General features: G+C 48.3%; 1 protein-coding gene across 10 annotated transcripts in view; it reads right to left on the reverse strand.

The window, feature by feature from the left end:
* ITFG2 (integrin alpha FG-GAP repeat containing 2) overlaps positions 1–21,965 on the reverse strand; it is a 131,024-nt gene that overhangs the window by 57,544 nt on the left and 51,515 nt on the right. For 8 of the 10 annotated variants that reach the window (XM_033951952.1, XM_033951949.1, XM_033951945.1 and 5 more), the window contains one exon: positions 4,961–5,002. The exons of the other annotated variants lie outside the window; for them this stretch is intronic. In XM_033951952.1, coding sequence (XP_033807843.1) covers positions 4,961–5,002 — 42 coding nt within the window. The remainder of the gene's footprint in view (positions 1–4,960; positions 5,003–21,965) is intronic. 10 annotated transcript variants of the gene reach the window in all.

The raw sequence follows: 21,965 nt of genomic DNA on the forward strand, positions 1-21,965 counted from the left end.
AAGGAGAAACAACCTTCGGCAGAAAGGAAGGAACAGGCCGCAAGACGACCCGCTCCCTAGAAAACTCCAAGAAGGGAGCCCTACAAGAGAAAGCCTGCAGCTCAGAAACACGCCTAGCAGAAGTAATGGCCACCAAAAAGACCGCCTTCAAAGTAAGGTCCTTCAAAGAACAGTCGTCCAAGGGCTCGAAAGGCGGACGCACCAAAACAGAGAGAACCAGATTAAGATCCCAAGAGGGAACCGAGGGCCGTAGGGGAGGCCTAAGCAACTTGGCCGCCCGCAAAAAACCGAATCACATCAGGAAGAGCCGATAAACGCTGACCTGACACCAACCCTCGAAAGGCCGACAGGGCCGCAATATGAACCCGGAGAGAAGACCAAGCCAGGCCTCTATCCAGGCCATCCTGCAAGAACTCCAGAATGTTAGGCAGATAAGCGCGAAAAGAGGTCACTCCCCGCGCCCGACACCATTCCTCAAAGAGACGCCAAACCCGCACATAAGCCCGAGAGGTAGAAAGCCTCCGGGACCCCAACAGTGTAGAGATCACCTTGTCTGAATATCCCTTCTTGCTAAGGCGACCCCTTTCAAGAGCCACGCCGTAAGACAGAAGGGAGACGGGTCGAACATGGGAATGGGACCCTGCATCAGAAGGTCGTCCGAGAGAGGCAGAGGAAGAGGATCCGCTACCAGGTGCCTCACCAGATCCGCATACCACGGACGGCGAGGCCAATCCGGCGCCACCAGCACCACCAAACCCGGATGGTGAACAATGCGAAGAAGCACTCTGCCCACCAGCGGCCAAGGAGGGAACACATACAACAGCCCCTCCGTTGGCCACTGCTGGACCAGAGCATCCAGACCCTCGGCCAGACCGTCCCTGCGACGACTGAAGAAGCGGGGCACTTTGGCGTTGCCACCCGTGGCCATCAGGTCCATCAGGGGCTGCCCCCAAGCCTGCACTATCAACTGAAACGCCTCGGCGCCGAGACACCACTCTCCTGGATCTAGAAAGTGACGACTGAGGAAGTCTGCCTGAACATTTTCTACTCCGGCTATATGAGAGGCCGAGAGGTCCAGCAGATGGGATTCCGCCCAAACCATGAGCAGAGCCGCCTCCTGCGCCACCTGAGTGCTCTTGGTGCCCCCCTGACGATTGACCTAAGCCACCGCCGTGGCATTGTCCGACAGCACTCTGACCGACTTGCCCAGCAACAGGGAGTGGAAAACCAACAGCGCCAGACGGACCGCTCTGGTCTCCAACACGTTGATCGACCAGGCGGCCTCCTCCGCGGACCAGGTGCCCTGAGCTGAGTGACCCAAACACTGAGCCCCCCAACCCAGGAGACTCGCATCCGTCAGGAGCACCGTCCACTGCGGGAGATCCAGACCCACCCCCTGAACTAGGTGAGGGGTCTGGAGCCACCAACGCAGACTGCAGCGCGCCAAGCCTCGCAGGGGGACCGGAACATCCATCCCGTGCCTCTGGGGAGACCACATCCGGAGCAGAGCATACTGGAGAGGACGCATGTGGGCCCGCGCCCACCTCACCACGTCCAGGGACGCCGCCATCGACCCCAAGACCTGGAGGAAATCTCGCGCCCGAGGACACCGGGACGCCAAAAGCAGGCGAATCTGAGATTGCAATTTGCTCACCCGGCCCTCTGGGAGGAAGACCCTCCCCAAGGAGGTGTCGAACAGCACCCCTAGGTACTCCAGACGCTGAGCCGGGACCAACCGACTCTTGGAAAGGTTGACCACCCAGCCCAGCGACCGGAGAAAACTCCACCACCCGAGCAGTAACCCGGGAGCTTTCCTGCAACGACTTTGCCCGAATTAACCAGTCGTCCAGGTAGGGGTGTACCAGGATGCCCTCCGACCGCAAGGCTGCCGCGACGACCACCATCACCTTGGTGAACGTCCGAGGAGCCGTGGCCAGCCCAAAGGGAAGCGCACAGAACTGAAAGTGCCGACCCAAGATCGCAAAGCGCAGGAAACGCTGATGAGAGGCCCGAATGGGAACATGCAAGTAGGCCTCCGTCAGATCGAGAGAAGTGAGAAACTCCCCCGGCTGAACCGCCAGAATGACCGACCGCAGAGTTTCCATACGGAAAGAGGGAATCTTGAGAGCCCTGTTGACCCCTTTCAAATCGAGGATGGGCCGAAAGGTCCCCTCCTTCTTGGGCACCACAAAGTAAATGGAGTACCTGCCCGTGCCCCACTCCGGAGGGGGCACCGGAACAACTGCCCTGAGATCTAGCAAGCGCTGAAGGGTCTGGCGAAAAGCCTGCGTCTTCCCCGGAGTCTGACATGGAGAAGCGAGGAAAAAATCCGGCAGAGAGCGGGCGAACTCCAGGGCATAACCGTCCCGCACCACCTCCAGGACCCACTGATCGGACGTGATCTCGGCCCATTTGGGGAAAAATTCACGCAGCCGGGCCCCCACCGGAACCAAAGGGGGCGCCGGCAAGGCGTCATTGTGCAGGACGGGAAGCGGGGGAACCGGCGGAGGGATTCCCTGCCCCCCGACGGGCCCCCCGAAAGGGCTGCATGCACTGGAAGAACCGACCCCGGGAAAATCCCGGAGACTGGAAAGAAGCAGCCCCACGCCCAGGGCGATACTTGCGAAAATCCCGCAAACGCCCCCGGGCCGCACCCCCCCGAGACGCCGGACGGGCACGGTCCTCCGGCAGACGGGGAACTTTCGAGTCCGACAAAGTCTGAATCAACTTATCCAAGTCCTCTCCAAACAAAAACGACCCCCGAAAGGGAAATTTAGTAAGCTTAGCTTTGGACGCAGCATCCGCCGCCCAAGCGCGCAGCCACAACACACGCCTTGCGGCCACGCCAAAAGCCATAGACTTAGCCGAGATCCGCACCAAGTCATATAGAGCATCTGAGAGGAATGAGGCCGCCATCTCAATCTTCGCTACCTCCTGATCCACCAGAGACCAGTCGTCAGACTCTCGATCCAAGACCCGCTCCGCCCACCGAAACACGGCGCGAGCGACCAGTCCCCCACAAATAGCCGCCTGGACCCCAAAGGCAGAGACCTGAAAATTTTGCTTAAGGATGCTCTCCAATTTGCGCTCCTCAGAGTCCCGCAAGGCAGAACCGCCCTCAACAGGCACGGTATGCCGCTTGGAAATTGCCGAGACCACCGCATCCACGACTGGCGAAGCTAACGTAGCCCGATCCCCTTCCGGAATGGGATACAGGCGAGCCATGCTGCGCGCCAGCCGAAACGGCGTCTCCGGCGTTTTCCACTGCTCCAGAATAATATCCCGAATATCCTGATGCATAGGAAAAGAGCGGGAAACGGAACGGATCCCCCGTAACAGGGGGTCCCCCACACGCGGAGTCTCCGGCGGCGCGTCCTCAAAACGCAAAACCGAAGAAACCTGCTGAATAAGGTCAGGCAGCTCATCTTTCTGAAAAAGGCGCACCACGGACGCCTCGTCACTGGAGAACGGGAAATCCGACAACCCGCCGCCAGCTTCCGTCCCCTCCAGAGAGTCCTGGAACTCCTCAGAAGGGTCCAGGTCCTCCTCCAGACCGACCCGTTCCTCCGACCACAAATTCTCGTCCCACGACACCCGCGGACGCTTGGACAAGGGAGGCGGCGGAGGGGACGTCACGCCAGACGAAAGAGGCAAAGCCGCAGGGAGCGCGGAGGAAAACCCACCCCCCGAAACCCCCTGGGCGCAACCGGGACCCCCAGCCGCCTGAAAATAGGCTCTGCATAAAGAAAAGAAAAATTCAGGAGAAAAACCCCTCGAGGGTCCCAAGGGACTCCCTGCCACAGCAGGGGACCCAGCAGAACCTTGCCCCTGCATAGTCAAAACAGGGGGAAGGTCACCTGAGGTGGAAGACAAAATGGAGGGGCCAGACAGAGAAGATGGCGGTTTTCCCGCCAAAAAAGCTCCCTCCATAGCCTGAAGCGGCTGAGAAACCTGAATAGTCTCAGCCGCTAAAGCAGGCAAGCCGGCATCAGCTGTCAAAAAATCAGCTGAGAGGGAATCCTTCGGGGAATCCCTCCGTGGGCGGTTGTGGAAGACCGGGCTTCCCCACTGCTCCAAGCCGACTCGCGAGGCACCATCGGCGGGGAGCTCTGGGCGCCTGCAGCCGCTGCCGACGGAGCTCCACCACCTCACCGACCCAAACCGCCGAGTTCAGGCCGGCCGCGAGTGCCTCGCGGCTGGACTAAAATTGTGTCCTACTCCCCCGGAGAAGGGCACAATTGCTCCATACGCGACCTAGCTATAAAAAAGTGCTGGTTACATGAAAAAATACAGTAAAATACAGTTTTCTTAAAGGGAAACAACCCTTCAGACCAGCACTACCTCAGGATTTTTTTTTTTTTTTTTTTTTTTTACAGAACAGACTCCACAGGCTCTCGAAGCAATATGCCTTGCTTGACTTAGGGGGCAAGGCTTACTGCTGAGGCTCCTCTAAAAAAATGTGGGGAGGTGGAGGAAGTGGGGGGAGGGACCCCGCTCGTGACCCGCCGGGTTTAACACCCCCGAGGTCGGACGAACCCCCAAACAGAGTCCGCCCAAGCTCTGTCCGGCTAAAAACAGGGACAATAAACCCCCTAAACAAATTCCAACAGCCCTACCAAGGGAGATGGGTACAGATCACTCAACACCTGCTGGAGACTGAAAGAAGACTGAGGGAAATAGAGAGGAGGGGCTAGGATATACCATCCCAAAGTTTTGTTTTCAGTCTCCACCTGCTGGTCATGATTAGATATATACCCATTCGTAAAGTTAACCTCTACTGGTCTGGAGAGTGCTAAAGAACAAGTTTTATCCATGTAAATAGCTTTGAAAATAATCCTCCCCAAAGATGATAGAGCACTATGACTTTGTATGTAATATTTGTTTAAAGAAATATTGTTCTTTATAAATATTCTTTTTACTTGTTGCTAATAATAATAGCTTTATTTATATCCCGTCATACCTTTTCATGAGTTTAACAGCTGAAACTTGACTTTTGATATCACTGCAAATGCATAATGTTAAAAACAGTTAATGGATTGAATATTACTGCTAACAAAAACTACAAATCATTTTTTTTATTATTTATTTATGAATTTCAAAATTACAATAAGAATCCTCTTGTTACAGAAAATCAGAACAAATAAGAACACATATTGCTTAAATCCATGTAAACAGATTAATCTGTAGAAATAATTTTTTAAGAAGTAAAGTAAATTATGCAAAATATAAAGAATTAAATAGCCCTTCTTTCTTAGACCTCAATATTATGTGCAAAGACAAGAATATAACGAGATAAGGAGTAGAGAATGACACGGTGAAAAAATTGGTCCCCTTCACCGCCCCGTCCCCGTCTCACCATCCCCGTCACCGCCCCGTCCCCGTCTCACCAACCCCGTCACCGCCCCGTCCCCGTCTCACCATCCTCTTCACCGCCCCGTCACCGCCACTGCCACCCCATTCACCGCCCCGTCACCGCCACTGCAATCCCATTCACTTTTCTTTATTTACGTATAAAGGAAACATTCTTTAAAACTTTAAAACTTAGTTAAATATTAGTTAATAACTATACAAAAACAAAACACACAGAGAAAAAATTAATTAATAAAAATTCTCAAAACTGACACATTTTGATCACTAAATTTAAAATAGTTATTTTTCATACAGTTTTTCAATCACTAATCTTCCACCACCCCTGGGGCTAGCAATGCAAAAACAAACACGACATGTACTTTAAATGCTGCCGTGATTAGCATAGTGACCGCGGCTACGGCTGCAAGTCTCCCCTCCCCCCAGCGATCACGGCAGGAGGGCACCCAACCCCTCATGTAGACCCCCCCAACGGCCCTCCCGACAATCGCAGCAGAAGGGTACCCAACCCCTCCTGCCGGTCCTCCCAATGGCCTCCCCTAAGATCGCCGGCAGGAGGGTACCCAACCCCTCCTGCTGGACCCCCCCCACCGAACCCTCCCACCCCGGAACCCCCTTAGTCTTACTTTTCAAGTTGGACCGGACAGCTCCTCGCTCGTCTGGCCAGCAGGCCTGCCTCCGTCCAAATGAGGCGGGCCCGCCCCTACCCTGCCCAACCCACAGGATCCTAGGGCCTGATTGCTCTAGGCACCTAAAGCCACTCCCGCTATAGGAGGGTCCTTAGGTGCTTGGGCCAATCAGGCCCTAGGATCCTGTGGGTTAGGCAGGGGAGGGGAGGGGCGGGCCCGCCTCATTTGGACGGAGGCAGGCCTGCTGGCCAGACGAGCGAGGAGCTGTCCGGTCCAACTTGAAAAGTAAGACTAAGGGGGTTCCGGGGTGGGAGGGTTCGTTGAGGGGGGGTCCAGCAGGAGGGGTTGGGTACCCTCCTGCCGGCGATCTTAGGGGAGGCCATTGGGAGGCAGGGGAGGGGAGGGGCGGGCCCGCCTCATTTGGACGGAGGCAGGCCTGCTGGCCAGACGAGCGAGGAGCTGTCCGGTCCAACTTGGAAAGTAAGACTAAGGGGGTTCCGGGGTGGGAGGGTTCGTTGGGGGGGGGGTCCAGCAGGAGGGGTTGGGTACCCTCCTGCCGGCGATCTTAGGGGAGGCCATTGGGAGGCAGGGGAGGGGAGGGGCGGGCCCGCCTCATTTGGACGGAGGCAGGCCTGCTGGCCAGACGAGCGAGGAGCGGTGAAACACAGGTAAATAGCGGTTCCTAGAAGGGGGTACATTGGCCCGCGGGGACAAACCTGTTCACCGTTTCCGCGGTCGGTGAATGGCCTTGTCCCCGTCACCGCAGCGACTGCTAGTTTTCTTCCCCGTTTTCGGCGGTGACCCGCGGCTTAAATGCGGTGGCCGCGGGTAAACCGTCACCGTGTCATTCTCTAATAAGGAGCTCTCAAACAATATATCTTTATCAAAAAAAGAAAAAGGCTTAACGTGATTCCATCCGGTTCAAATTTCTAATAACAGCCCTCCAATCTATATTATATAATACTTTTTACTGTCCAAAAAACTTCGAAGTTGCTCCGGCATTCCAGCATATTTAATCATATATTTGCATGGATAACTAAGCAAAAATGTAGCACTAATTTTTCAAGTTTCCTCCCTCATACTTAGGAATATTTTCCTTCTCTCGAGTGGACCAAGTAACATCAGGAACAATCCAAATCTTTTCTCCCCTAAACAAACTTTGGGAGAAATGAAAGAAAATTTTCATTAACATATTTAAGTCCTGCTCAAATACAAAAGAAACTATCAAAGTACCACGATATTGAACTTCTTTCTGAGATGTTTCAAGAATACCAGTTAAGTTCTTTAAGTCTATTTCCTGAGGAGGAAATTTATCTAGCTTCCTTGGCAAGTAATAGATTTTATTGATTGGTGGTATCAACTAGTGCTGCCCGATTCACGATTTGAATCGGTTCACCGATTCACTTTGGGTGAATCGATTCGAATCGATTTAAACCCCCCCAAAATCGGCTTCCCGATTCGTCTGACCCTCACCCCTCACCCCCTAAAGCAGGAGATGCTCATGCTGGCCGGCCGCTGCTTTAAGAGGTGAGGAGGGAGAGTCAATTGGGAAGTGCTGCTGTGCTGGTCTCTGGCTTCCCCCCCTTCCCTGGCGTTCGGTTTCCTGCCTGGCCTCCCCGAAGGACTGTGCACCCCCCCACAAGGCCTCCGTGTTTCCACTGGCCTCCCCACACCGTTTACCTCATAGCTACAGTCCGCAACGAAGATCGCGGTTACAGTGTCTTTGTAAACTTGCTTTTGAGCTGTTTCCTCCGCCGCAATCCTACCTCTGATGTCAGAGGAGGGGCGGGACTGCAGCAGAGGAAACAGCTCAAAGCAAGTTTACAAAGATGCTGTAACTGCGATCTTCGCTGCAGACTGCAGCTATGAGGTAAACGGTGCAGGGAGGCCACGGGGAACACGGAGGCTTTCCCGGGAGGGGGCAGTCCTTCGGGGGGACAGGCCTTCAAGGAGGGAACAGGCCTTCAAGGGGGGAGTGCAGACCTTTAGGGGGGAGCAGGCCTTCAAAGGGGAGACAGGCCAGGGATGGTGGCATAGGCCTTCAGGGGGGACAGGCAGGCCATCAAGGGGGGGGGACAGGCCTTCAGGGGGTGATCTGGTGTAGAAGTACACGGAGGGAGGGAAGGGGAAGGTTCAAAGAGACATGCATTTGCTGGATTTTGGGGGGGAAGAAATAATGGGTCTAAATATAGAGGAGAAGGAGAGATAATGGACAATGGGATTTAGGGAGGGAAGGAACAGAAAGGGAGAGAAGTTGGACACAAGGGATGGTGTGGAAGGTGATAGAGATGCTGGAAAGGAGGGTAGTTGGGAAAAGAAAGGGAGAGATGGTGAACCCTGTGGTGGTGGGGAAGAAGAGAGAGATGCTAGATGAAAGGGTAGTTAAGTAAAGGTGGATCTGTGGAGGGAGACAAAAAAAAGGAAAGATGCCAGAGCTGCTGGGGAGGGAAGGGAAACGGAAGGGGAGGACAGAGCTGGCAGATGGATGGTTAGAACGGAGAAAGAAGGAAGAAGGAGACCCTGGCAAGCAAGTTATCAGAAGGCAACCAGAGCCTGGGACCAGCAAGATTTGAATAATGACCAGACAACAAAAGGTAGAAAAACTAATTCTATTTTCTGATTACAATATGTCAGATTTGAAACCAGATGATGGTGTTAGACCGCAAATGTGAGCTAGGATTTAAGAGAGAGAGGGAAAGTCTTTTTTGTTTGTTTATTTTGTTTACACCACAGCGCCAGTGTGGTTAGGAGAAGGCAAAGGGGGTGAAGAGGCTATAAAATAAACCCACCAGGATGTTTGAAAAAAACACCCAATTGGGCAGGAAAATCAAATCGAATCAAAAAACCAATTCAATAGGCTGAATCGAATCGAAATTTTTTTTCCAGAATCGGGCAGCACTAGTATCAACTCTGGTTCAAATTTTAAGGTCTCCATTAAATATTTCTTGAAAGTATCAATAGGTGAGACTAAATTTAACTTAGGAAAGTTCAAATCACGCAAGTTCAATCTCCTATTGAAATTTTCCAACTGTTCAATTTTATTTTGTAAGGAATTCCTGTCTTTCACCATAGTTGCTGATAAATTCTGCAGTGAGGATAACTCTTTATCAACTTGCTCAAATTTCTTATTTGTTTCCATTTGAATATGTTGTACTGAGGCAGACAAATCTTCTAATTTACTCACAACCTTGGAGATATCGTCCGTCGATTTTATTGCTGCAGTTTCGAGTCTCTGGACAATCTGAAATATGTTTGCCAATGTCACCCCAGAGGAGTCAGCTCCCTCTGCTACTCCGGAGAATGTCAGCTCAGCATCTCGGTCAGCGATTTGACCCCCTCCGTTTGAAGACGCTGGCCACTGGATTCGGCGGAGATCGGGCTGTAGGGGGGGGGGGAGAGAGATTTCCAGGCCTATGGCTCCGGTGGCTCCTTTCGTCGGAGCAACAGACATTTCTCCCCCAACAATAACCGGAGAGCTTGTTAGAAAGTGCTCTATCATCAATTGGCCGGGCTCTTCCGCTTTGTGTGAGGCATAGCTGAACAAGCCACCCCAAGAAGTAATTTTCAAAAAGTAATGCTAGAGAAGACAGAGCTCTGTCTCCAACAGCTCACACCGCCGCCATCTTGTCCACCTGCAAATCATTTTTATAGCGCTTCTAGACATACGAAGCGCTGTACATCAAAACATGGAAGAGACAATCCCTGCTCAAAATAAATTACTTTCTAGACAAGAATGTGCATCTATACGCTGTCTAGCCTAATGGTTGGGCCAGCTCTAAGGATCTACTATTTGGTCTTGCCTATGGACGCCAAAGCCAAGTCCTACCCTAGGTAGCACCAAGTGGTGCACCTAGGCTTCCTTAAAATCATGATCAGGGTCTTTTAGTAACATAGTAACATAGTAGATGACGGCAGATAAAGACCCGAATGGTCCATCCAGTCTGCCCAACCTGATTCAATTTAAATTTTTATTTTTTTTAATTTTTTTTCTTCTTAGCTATTTCTGGGCGAGAATCCAAAGCTTTACCCGGTACTATGCTTGGGTTCCAACTGCCGAAATCTCTGTTAAGACTTACTCCAGCCCATCTACACCCTCCCAGCCATTGAAGCCCTCCCCTGCCCATCCTCCACCAAACGGCCATACACAGACATAGACCGTACAAGTCTGCCCAGTAACTGGCCTAGTTCAATATTTAATATTATTTTCTGATTCTAAATCTTCTGTGTTCATCCCACGCTTCTTTGAACTCAGTCACAGTTTTACTCTCCACCACCTCTCTCGGGAGCGCATTCCAGGCATCCACCACCCTCTCCGTAAAGTAGAATTTCCTAACATTGCCCCTGAATCTACCACCCCTTAACCTCAAATTATGTCCTCTGGTTTTACCATTTTCCTTTCTCTGGAAAAGATTTTGTTCTACGTTAATACCCTTTAAGTATTTGAACGTCTGAATCATATCTCCCCTGTCTCTCCTTTCCTCTAGGGTATACATATTCAGGGCTTCCAGTCTCTGGCGCAAGCCTCCTATCATTTTCGTCACCCTCCTCTGGACCGCCTCAAGTCTTCTTACGTCTTTCGCCAGATACGGTCTCCAAAACTGAACACAATACTCCAAGTGGGGCCTCACCAATGACCTGTACAGGGGCATCAACACCTTCTTCCTTCTACTGACTACGCCTCTCTTTATACAGCCCAGAATCCTTCTGGCAGCAGCCACTGCCTTATCACACTGTTTTTTCGCCTTTAGATCTTCGGACACTATCACCCCAAGGTCCCTCTCCCCGTCCGTGCATATCAGCTTCTCTCCTCCCAGCATATACGGTTCCTTCCTATTATTAATCCCCAAATGCATTACTCTGCATTTCTTTGCATTGAATTTTAGTTGCCAGGCATTAGACCAGTAATTTGGCCTTTCTTGCTTTCTCTTTCTTCCCTCCTCTCCAGTTCTTTCTAGAGCAGTGGTTCTCAAAGGAAAGATGCCAGCCCTCTGGGGGAGGGAAGGGAAATGGAAGGGAAGAAGAAAGGAGACCCTGGCAAGCGAGTTATCAGAAGACAACCGGAGCCTGGGATCACAACATGATTTAAATAATGACCAGACAACAAAAGGTAGAAAAAATAATTTTATTTTCTGTTTTGTGATTACAATATGTCAGATTTGAAATGTGTATCCTGCCAGAGCTGGTATTAGACAGCAGGCATGAACTAGGACCTAAAAGAGAGAGGAAAAATCTTTTTTATTTATTTTGTTTACATCACAGAGTTGGCGTGGGGTTGGAGAGGTTGTAATCCTATACTTCTACTAAGACTAAGGGGGTCCTTTTATTAAGGTGCGCATTTAGCGCATGCTAAATCGGTTAGAGTACCTTAATAAAAGGACCCCTAAGTATAAATTAAAAATTCAGCCCATGATTTAGCCTATGTTTTAGATTTCGGCCCCTTATGTGATTGAGTTTGGCACCCCTGACCTAGAACCTTGTTTTTATATGCAGCCAACTCTTGTTTACTGGGTACACAGGAGGGCCTTTTCCCATGGTTCCAGTGAAGGACTCAGTCTGTCTGCTTTAGGAGTCACTTTGGTATGGCTAGGATTGATTAGATTGTGAGCTCATTTGAGCAGGGACTATCTCCTTCACAACTATGTACAGCATTGCGTACATCTAGTAGCACTCCAGAAATAATCAATAGTAGTAGTAGAATCACTGAATATCCTCAGATAGCTTTGGCTAAGGGAAATATCCTGTTAACTGCTGCAGTTGTCCATATATTTCCCTTTAAAGTTTCAAAGTTTTCAAAGTTTATTATTAAATATCAACCTGATTAAATAAAATGCTGATTTTTTATATGGTGATTATGAGGCTCATAACCAAAAGACAAAACATTAAAAAAATGGCATAAACTAGCAGAGGGACATGTTTTTCACAAGAAAACATTTAAATCATGTAATCAAATCAAAAAGAAAAAAAGTGCAAGTACGATATTCACTATAAACAAAACATTCTCAGAAGGGACTTTTCAGGGGTGTGTCGTGGGTGCAAAATGGGCAGTGTTAGGTGATGAACTATTTTGGTGATAACAGATAGCAAAATGACTTCCTGGGGCCAGAAAGAAAAACACAGGTAAGATTTAGACCTGCTTTAAAAGCATGTAGTTCAAAGCCAAACCTGTCTTTGGACCCATTTGTGAATTTGCTGAGTTGGAGAGAGGAGGTGTGGAATTGATGGTTTCTGAGAGATAGTGGAGAGTTGCTGAGTGGTTTGTTACTTTTGCTCCAATCTGAATCTTTTGACCATCACATTTCCTGTCTTGCTTCCTCAAGTCCTTGCCCATACTGCTAGCCCCCCCAGTCCTTCATCCATCTGGCCCCCTTTCCCCAAAACCCCACACCTCCCATTCTACTTCCCTACCTTCTTGTCTTCTGTCTCTCATTATTGCTTTGTTTGTCCAGTATGTGAGGATTGTTTTCTGGTGCTGGCACTGGGTCTCACTAGGTACAGTAGAGGGAGGGATCTTGAGTGGGCAGACTTGTTGGGCCGTCGGCCCTTTTCTGCCATCATACTCTATGTTTCTATGTCTCTATGCAGGTGTGCACAGTGGTATTATTGAGGTCATGGGACCTATGGTGGTGGGACACTTGCACGGCAATCATGGATGCACTGAATGCTATTGTGGCTGATTGTGGATAAGAGTTTGAAGAGGAGTGTCAGAGTGTGTCAATAGATTAATGTTGAGCATTTCTAAAACCAAGATAATGTATCTTTCAAAAATTCTAGTTTTAGACATTCAAATTTCGGTCAATATGTTGGACACAGTTATGAATTTTTCTAAGGAAGTACACTATTTAGGTGTGGTTCTGGACTCACCGTTAACGTTTAAGGCACATAAGTCATAAGAACATGAGAATTGCCGCTGCTGGGTCAGACCAGTGGTCCATCGTACCCAGCAGTCTGCTCCCTCGGCGGCCCTTAGGTCAAAGACCAGTGCCCTAACTGAGTCTAACCTTACTTGCGTACGTTCTGGTTCAGCAGGAAATTGTCTAACTTTGTCTTGAATCCCTGGAGGGTATTTTCCCCTATAATAGTCTCCGGAAGAGCGTTCCAGTTTTCTACCATTCTCTGGGTGAAGAAGAACTTCCTTACATTTGTACGGAATCTATCCCCTTTTAACTTTAGAGAAAGTCCTCTCGTTCTCTCTACCTTGGAGAGGGTGAATAACCTGTCGTTATCTACTAAGTCTATTATCTTCATTATCTTGAATGTTTCGATCATGTCCCCTCTCAGTCTCCTCTTTTCAAGGGAGAAGAGGCCCAGTTTCTCTAATCTCTCACTGTACGGCAACTCCTCCAGCCCCTTAACCATTTTTGTCGCTCTTCTCTGGACCCTTTCAAGTAGTACTGTATCCTTCTTCATGTAGAGTGACCAGTGCTGGATGCAGTACTCCAGGTGAGGGCGTACCATGGCCCGGTACAGCAGCATGATAACCTTCTCTGATCTGTTTATGATCCCCTTCTTAATCATTCTTAGCATTCTGTTCACTCTTTTCACCGTCACCACGCATTGTACGGATGGCTTCATTGACTCGTCAACCAGTACTCCCAAGTCTCTTTCCTGGGGGATCTCTCTGAGTACTGCAGTGGACATCCTGTATTCGTGTATAAGATTTTTGTTACCGACATGCATCACCTTACACTTATCCACGTTAAACCTCATTTGCTATGTCGCGGCTCATTTCTCGAGCGTGTTTGTCATGTTGCAGGTCTTCGCAATCCTTCTGTGTCTTCACTACTCTGAATAACTTCATATCGTCTGCAAATTTAATCACCTCGCTCGTCGTACCAATTTCCAGGTCATTTATAAATATGTTGACGAGCACAGGTCCAAGCACTGAACCCTGCAGCACTCCACTCTTGACGTTTTTCCAGTCCGAGTATTGTCCATTTACCCCCACTCTCTGTTTCTTATCCGCCAACCAGTTTTTAATCCACGTGAATATTTCACCCTCGATTCCATGGCTTGCAATTTTTCGAAGTAAGAACATAAGAAGTTGCCTCCGATGGGTCAGACCAGAGGTCCATTGCGCCCAGCAGTCCGCTCCCGCAACGGCCCATCAGGTCCATCACCTGTAAGGTGATCCCTTGTCTAAAACCTTTCAATCCCCTTTATCCTTCTATCTATACCCTTTCAAAATCCTATCTCTACCTCTATCTGAATCCCTCAATCCCCGTATCCTTCAGGAATTTATTCAATCCTTCTTTTGAAACTCCATAATATACTCTGTCCTATCATAATCTCTGGAAGCGCATTCCAGGTGCCCACTACCCTCTGAGTGAAAAAGAATTTCCTAGCATTGGTTCTAAACCTGTCCCCTTTCAATTTCTCCAAGTGCCCCCTTGTTCTTGTGGTTCCCAATATGCTGAAGAATCTGTCCCTCTCCACCTTATCTATGCCCTTCATGATCTTGTAAGTCTCTATCATGTCTCCTCTGAGTCTTCGCTTCTCCAGGGAGAAGAGCCCCAGCCTTTCTAACCTGTCTGCATATGAAAGGTTTTCCATACCTTTTATCATTCTTGTCATTCTTCTCTGAACCCTCTCAAGTATCGCCATGTCCTTCTTAAGGTACGGTGACCAATATTGGATACAGTACTCCAGATGCGGGTGCACCATCGCACGATACAGCGGCATGATGATTTAATTCATTTGGGACCTTGTCGAATGCCTTCTGAAAATCCAGATATACAATGTCGACCAGGTCACCCTTGTCTATCTGCCTGTTTATTCCTTCGAAGAAGTGCAGCAAGTTCATCAAGCAAGATCTTCCTCTGCTAAAGCCATGCTGGCTTATCCTCATCAGATTGTGTCCTTCAAGGTGATCAATGATGCGGACCTTTATCAGCGCCTCTACCATCTTTCCCGGTATCGAAGTCAGACTCACTGGTCTGTAGTTTCCCGAATCTCTCCTCAAACCTTTCTTGAAGATCGGCGTAACATTCGCCACCTTCCAGTCCTCCAGAATCTTTCCCGATTTGATCGACAGATTGGCTATTAGCTGAAGCAGTTCAGCTATAGTCTCTTTCAGTTCCTTGATGACCCTCGGATGGATGCCATTCGGTCCTGGGGATTTATCACTCTTAAGTCTATCAGTCTGCCTGCATACCTCTTCTAGACTACATAGTAACATAGTAGATGACGGCAGATAAAGACCCGAATGGTCCATCCAGTCTGCCCAACCTGAATCAATTTAAATTTTTTTTTTTTTTAATTTAATTTTTTTTTATTTTTCTTCTTAGCTATTTCTGGGCAAGAATCCAAAGCTTTACCCGGTACTGTGCTTGGGTTCCAACTGCCAAACTCTCTGTTAAGACTTACTCCAGCCTATCTACACCCTCCCAGCCATTGAAGCCCTCCCCTGCCCATCCTCCACCAAACTGCCATACACAGACACAGACCGTGCAAGTCTGCCCAGTAACTGGCCTAGTTCAATATTTAATATTATTTTCTGATTCTAAATCTTCTGTGTTCATCCCACGCTTCTTTGAACTCAGTCACAGTTTTACTCTCCACCACCTCTCTCGGGAGCGCATTCCAGGCATCCACTACCCTCTCCGTAAAGTAGAATTTCCTAACATTGCCCCTGAATCTACCACCCCTCAACCTCAAATTATGTCCTCTGGTTTTACCATTTTCCTTTCTCTGGAAAAGATTTTGTTCTACGTTAATACCCTTCAAGTATTTGAACATCTGAATCATATCTCCCCTGTCTCTCCTTTCCTCTAGGGTATACATATTCAGGGCTTCCAATCTCTCCTCATACGTCTTCTGGCGCAAGCCTCCTATCATTTTCGTCGCCCTCCTCTGGACCGCCTCAAGTCTTCTTACGTCTTTCGCCAGATACGGTCTCCAAAACTGAACACAATACTCCAAGTGGGGCCTCACCAATGACCTGTACAGGGGCATCAACACCTTCTTCCTTCTACTGACTACGCCTCTCTTTATACAGCCCAGCATCCTTCTGGCAGCAGCCACTGCCTTTTCACACTGTTTTTTCGCCTTTAGATCTTCGGACACTATCACCCCCAAGGTCCCTCTCCCCATCCGTGCATATCAGCTTCTCTCCTGTCAGCATATACGGTTCCTTCCTATTATTAATCCCCAAATGCATTACTCTGCATTTCTTTGCATTGAATTTTAGTTGCCAGGCATTAGACCATTCCTCTAACTTTTGCAGATCCTTTTTCATATTTTCCACTCCCTCTTCGGTGTCTACTCTGTTACAAATCTTGGTATCATCTGCAAAAAGGCACACTTTTCCTTCTAACCCTTCAGCAATGTCACTCACATACATATTGAACAGGATTGGCCCCAGCACCGAACCCTGAGGGACTCCACTAGTCACCTTTCCTTCCTTCGAGCGACTTCCATTAACCACCACCCTCTGGCGTCTGTCCGACAGCCAGTTTCTGACCCAGTTCACCACTTTGGGTCCTAACTTCAGCCCTTCAAGTTTGTTCAACAGCCTCCTATGAGGAACTGTATCAAAGGCTTTGCTGAAATCCAAGTAAATTACATCTAGCATATGTCCTCGATCCAGCTCTCTGGTCACCCAATCAAAAAATTCAATCAGGTTCGTTTGGCACGATTTACCTTTTGTAAAGCCATGTTGCCTCGGATCCTGTAACCCATTAGATTCAAGGAAGTACACTATCCTTTCTTTCAGCAACACTTCCATTATTTTTCCAACAACTGAAGTGAGGCTCACCGGCCTGTAGTTTCCTGCTTCATCCCTGTGACCACTTTTATGAATAGGGACCACATCCGCTCTCCTCCAATCCCCAGGAATCACTCCCGTCTCCAGAGATTTGTTGAACAAGTCTTTAATAGGACTCGCCAGAACCTCTCTGAGCTCCCTTAGTATCCTGGGATGGATCCCGTCTGGTCCCATCGTTTTGTCCACCTTTAGTTTTTCAAGTTGCTCATAAACACTCTCCTCCATTTTCTCGTGTAACTTTGCCAGACAATATCGGTCCTTCTCCAGGATTTTCTTCTGTGAACACAGAATAGAAGTATTTGTTTAGCACATTTGCTTTCTCCTCATCACTCTCCACATATTTGTTCCCAGCATCTTTTAGCCTAGCAATTCCATTTTTTATCTTCCTCCTTTCACTAATATACCCTGTCAATTTCCCGTCTTCGTTGCCAGCATATAGTCTGATGGGTTCCGATATGCTGTGTATATCCTCTTCGGTAAATAAACACAAAAAATGTGTTCAGTTTGCTGCGATTTCTTTGTCCTCCTTTAGCACTCCCTTTATTCCATGGTCATCCAAAGGTCCCACTGCGGGTCGTTTCCCCTTAATATATTGAAAGAACGGCTTGAAGTTTTTCTCCTCCTTGGCTATTTTTTCCTCCTAGTCTCTTTTGGCCCCTTTTATCACCTTATGGCACCTGCGTTAATGTTGTTTGTGCTTATTCCAGTTTCATCTGTTTTTGACCTTTTCCATTCCTTAAACAAAGTTTTCTGGTTGCTTCCTTCACCTCTAAAGTGAGCCACGCTGGTTCTTTGTTCTTTTTCCTCGAACACAACATCGCTTGAAGAAACTCAGTCAGCGGCCTGACATGGACGGGAACAGCACCTCAGCGAAATTGAAGTTGGAGGCTAAGGTGAACAAAGAGGCCCCGCCGAGTCAAACCTCTGTATTTTCCCATAGCACAATCTTTTGTTAACTGCATTATGCGGTCTAGAAATCTGCTATTATGTTATGTACAATGAGGAAAACTAAGCTAATTTTTGTCGTTTTCTTTTTTTTTTTTTTTCTTTTTAATGACAAGAAAACACCACTAAAGAAAAAAAGGTCTGACTAAAGTCAGAAAGTCGTGAGAGGGGGAAGGCATGAAAAGTTTAACAATCATTGAAACACGACTTCTTAGCTCCGCAGAAATGAAAAAACTGAGGAGACATACACCCTGTGTCGGGCGGGAAGGCACTCGTGCTTGCACGTTGCAGGCTATTGCAAACTTTCTAAAGTCTTAAAGTGGTGATGCACTTTTAAAGTGTCTGTATCGGGGCTCCGTCGGTGACGTCATCCATGTGTGAGAATATGCTGCCTACTTGTCCTGGGATAAAGCAATGTACTAAGGAATAATCAGAGGATTATGCAAGAAATAAAAATTTTCCAGGTAGACCAAAATGACTACAAATGAGATTTGGAAAGTATAATATCATCCTTAATAGGGTGTGTTAGTGGTCTTCTCCTCCCCTACTGAAACTTCCAGACTTCCAATTTCATTAGAATAATGAAGGAATTAAAGTTTTCTTCTATTGTCTTTTTTTTTTAAGGGAAATATAGAAATCTCAAAGAATGGTGAAACATCCCGTTTGATCTATTTGATAAAGATCGTAACATTGATGGTATCAGTCCAATTCCAAAGAAAGGAAGGCGCCAGTGGAGGCATGGCGATGGGGACAGATACCTTCTGGCCGAAAAACATAACAGCTGTGAGACTGGGAAGAGGCAATGTAAAAACCTCCCGGAGAGATTCATTGAAATTCAATGGCCGAATGAGGTGCGTTGTAGGCACAGTAAAAGACTACAACAGAAAAACCATGCGGAACATGCGGAAAGTTGTGAGCAGTTGTAGCAGAGGAGAATTGTGAAAACAAAGTAATCCACTTATAGGAGCTTCACCAGAGTGGAGCCCGTTGCCCAACAGATGAGAAGATCCAAGCTTAACAGGCTCTATGCCCCGAGTGGATCTCTCTGTACAGAAGCTTGACATGGTAAGAAGCCAAGCTCTTATGATGGGTACACTGGGAGAGCCATCTTTATAAGTTGATTCTACTGTCTGATGGATTCTTGGTGGAAGCAGATACAGAGCAGGATTGTTCAGCTGTGAAAAGGCTTGATTGTTCAACTATGAAAAAAATCTATAGCTATAATGGATTTTTCGCAGTCGACTGAAGTCTGGAAATTTTGGCAGGCAAAGAAAAGGCATATACTATTTGAACCCAGTCAAGTTTTGTATGACCTGTTTGATATAAAATGACAGAGTTGTTGAAAAGAACTCTGTTAGCCAACATATAGGTCTGGGAAAGATGGCATCCAAACTTAACCATAGTGCAGCAGTCACATCCTGGTGGTGAAGTAGCATAGATGATGAAGCTGAAGCCTTCCAAGTGGATTTAATCAGCAAAGACTAATGTAAAGCGAATGGTGTCTTCTTCATATTTTTTTCAATGGCTGGGGCAGTAATCCCCTGAAATTCATGGGGGTTCCATTCCAGGAACACCCGTGAATTTCAAAAAACTGCAAATGTGGTTTTGCGCCTGTCAAAAAGCAGGAGAGGGCAGCTGGGGCGCCGGCGGGTGCAGAAAATCACTCATGGTATGCTCCTACTTCCTCTTCCTGTTATTAAAGTCAGGCTACAATAATCAGGAGCTGCTTTGACACACAGCTCCTGATTGGTGTAGCCTGACTTTAGTACAGGAAGAGGCAGTCTGAGCATACCGCGAATTAGTGATTTCACGATTTGCGAACCACGAACCATTTGTCTAGCTTAAAGCTGGTCATTATCTGGCAAAGCTAATAATGCGGTTTCTCACTGCCAGGACAAGATTGTATTTTACTGAGGTTAGGTCAATACCGAGGGAGACAATGAAAGCACTGGTACCGATCGCTGAAGATACAGGTGCAGCAATGGTACCAGGGTAAACATAGCATCGGTACTAAGTTTTGATGCAGGTAGATAACACAACTCAGAATGGATTGGTACCAAGCAGAGATCGATGCTAAAGCTGTGTCAGTACAGAAGGTAAAATTGAGGCCAAAATTATTTTAAGTCGATGGCCAGCCGTTCACCAGATAGATGCTCTGCATACAGTGAGAGATTGCACCAGTATTAAGGACTATGAAGCTGGTATGGTAGGTGCCACAGGTGTCGATCTGCATCGATGACTGATGATTACGATGATAGGCATGCATCGAGTGACTCGATGCTGAAAATGCCAGTGACACTGGTGATGTTGGTGCTCTCCTGTACCTAAGGGAATTGATACCACTCAGTAGTGCTGCCTGATTCAGTGGAAAAAAATTTGATTTGATTCAATTCAATTCGATTTTCCTGCCCAATTGGGTGGTTTTTTCAAACATCCTGGTGGGTTTAATTTATAGCCTCTTCACCCCCTTTGCCCTCTCCCTACCCATACTGGTCCTGTGGTGTAAACAAAATAAACAAACAAAAAATACTTTTCCTCTCTCTATTAAATCTTAGCTCACGTTTAGGGTCCACCACCAGCTCTGGAAGGATACACATTTCAAATCTGACATATTGTAATCACAAAACAGAAAATAAAATTATTTTTCCTATCTTTTGTCGTTTGGTCATTTTTCCAGTCGTGTTGGTCTGGTTGTCTTCTGATCAGGCTCTCCTTCTTTCTCCGTGCTAACCATCCATCTTCCATCTATGTCCTCCTCTTCTGTTTCTCTTTCCTCCCCTGGAGGTCTGGCATCTTTCCTTTTTTTCATTTCCATCCCCCCCCAGCTGCAGCGATGGACCCCACCATCCACAGATCCACCATCTCTCCTTTTCTCATCTACCCTTTCATCCAGCATCTCTCTTCTGTGTCCCTGTTCCTATGCTCCCTCCATGCCCAGCATCTTATCTCTCCCCATATCCAGTTTCTCTCTTCCTTACCTCCTGTATCCCCTGCTCCAGGTACAGGCTTTCTCCTACTATCGCTCCTGCCATCCTGCACCTTGCCCACCTACTTTAGAACAGTTATCTGTTCCTCTTGTACCCTTCCCCTAGTGGTCTTGCATTTCTCTCTCCCTCTCCCTCTTTCCATTAGTCCAGCACATCTCCTCTGCTTTCCTCCTCCTCTTTTTGGTCTCTCTCTCTTCCCTTCACCCTAGGTCTGGCATCTCCCCTCCCCTCTCTTACTCCTTCCTCCTCCTCCCTCTGCACAGGCCTGCCTCCCTGCCCTGAAGGCACCACCATGACGACCTGTTCCCCCCAGTAAGGCACTTTCTCCCTTCCTCCCTGCGCGAAGGCCTGCTCCCTCCACGATGCCTGCTTCCCCCCCCCCCCACAAAGGCACATTTCATCCTCCTCCCTACCGCGAAGGCCTGCTCCCGCTGCGAAAGCCTGCTCCCCCCGCCGCAAATGAATGCCTGCTCCCCTCGCCGAAGGCACATTTTCTCCTCCCCCCGCCGTGAACTAACGCCTGCTCCCTCCGCAGCCTGCACCTTCCCAACTCTTATCTCCTTATCGTTAATAGGGCAGCTTGTAGGCTCGCTGGTGTTATAGCGATCCCTGCAGCTGCCCATGGTCCTCAGTGGCACGTTCTCTCTGCCGCGATCCTGCCCCTGACGTCAGAGCACTGAGAACCACGGGCAGCTGCAGGGATCGCTATAACACCAGCGAGCCTGCAAACTGGGGAGGCCTTTCTGACCAACCCTCCCCCCTCAAGCAGGAGCAGCAGCGGATGGCCAACAAGAGGCAGCACTGCAGCTCCTGCTTTAGGAAGGCACAGGGGAAGGGTCAGCCATTGAATTGGGAGGTCGTTTTTAAAAAATAAAATAAAATTGAATAGATTCGAATCGATTCACCTGAATCGAATCGGTGAATCGATTTGAATTGTGAATTGGGTAGCACTATCACTCAGACGATCAATCTGTGGAAAGGTGGCATTGGTACCATATACTGCTCACCTGGTACTAAAGATGCAGCAGAGTGTCAAAGAATTGGGAACCTCAAGAAGAAGTGCACTTCGGAATAACAGCCTTCTGAATCGATGGCACTGAGAAGAGTCGTGCATCAAGAGACTCGATGTGAGATATGCCTATGACACTTGATGATGTTGATGAAAGAAGTCGAAGTCCATGCACTGGTACCGCTAGGAAACAGTCCAGAGAAGAAATCCAACTTACCAGGTACCCGATTTCAGGCTTAACATCTTCATATAGAAAATAAAATGCA

This window comes from Geotrypetes seraphini, chromosome 7 (assembly GCF_902459505.1).
Source record: "Geotrypetes seraphini chromosome 7, aGeoSer1.1, whole genome shotgun sequence".
Lineage (NCBI taxonomy): Eukaryota > Metazoa > Chordata > Amphibia > Gymnophiona > Dermophiidae > Geotrypetes > Geotrypetes seraphini.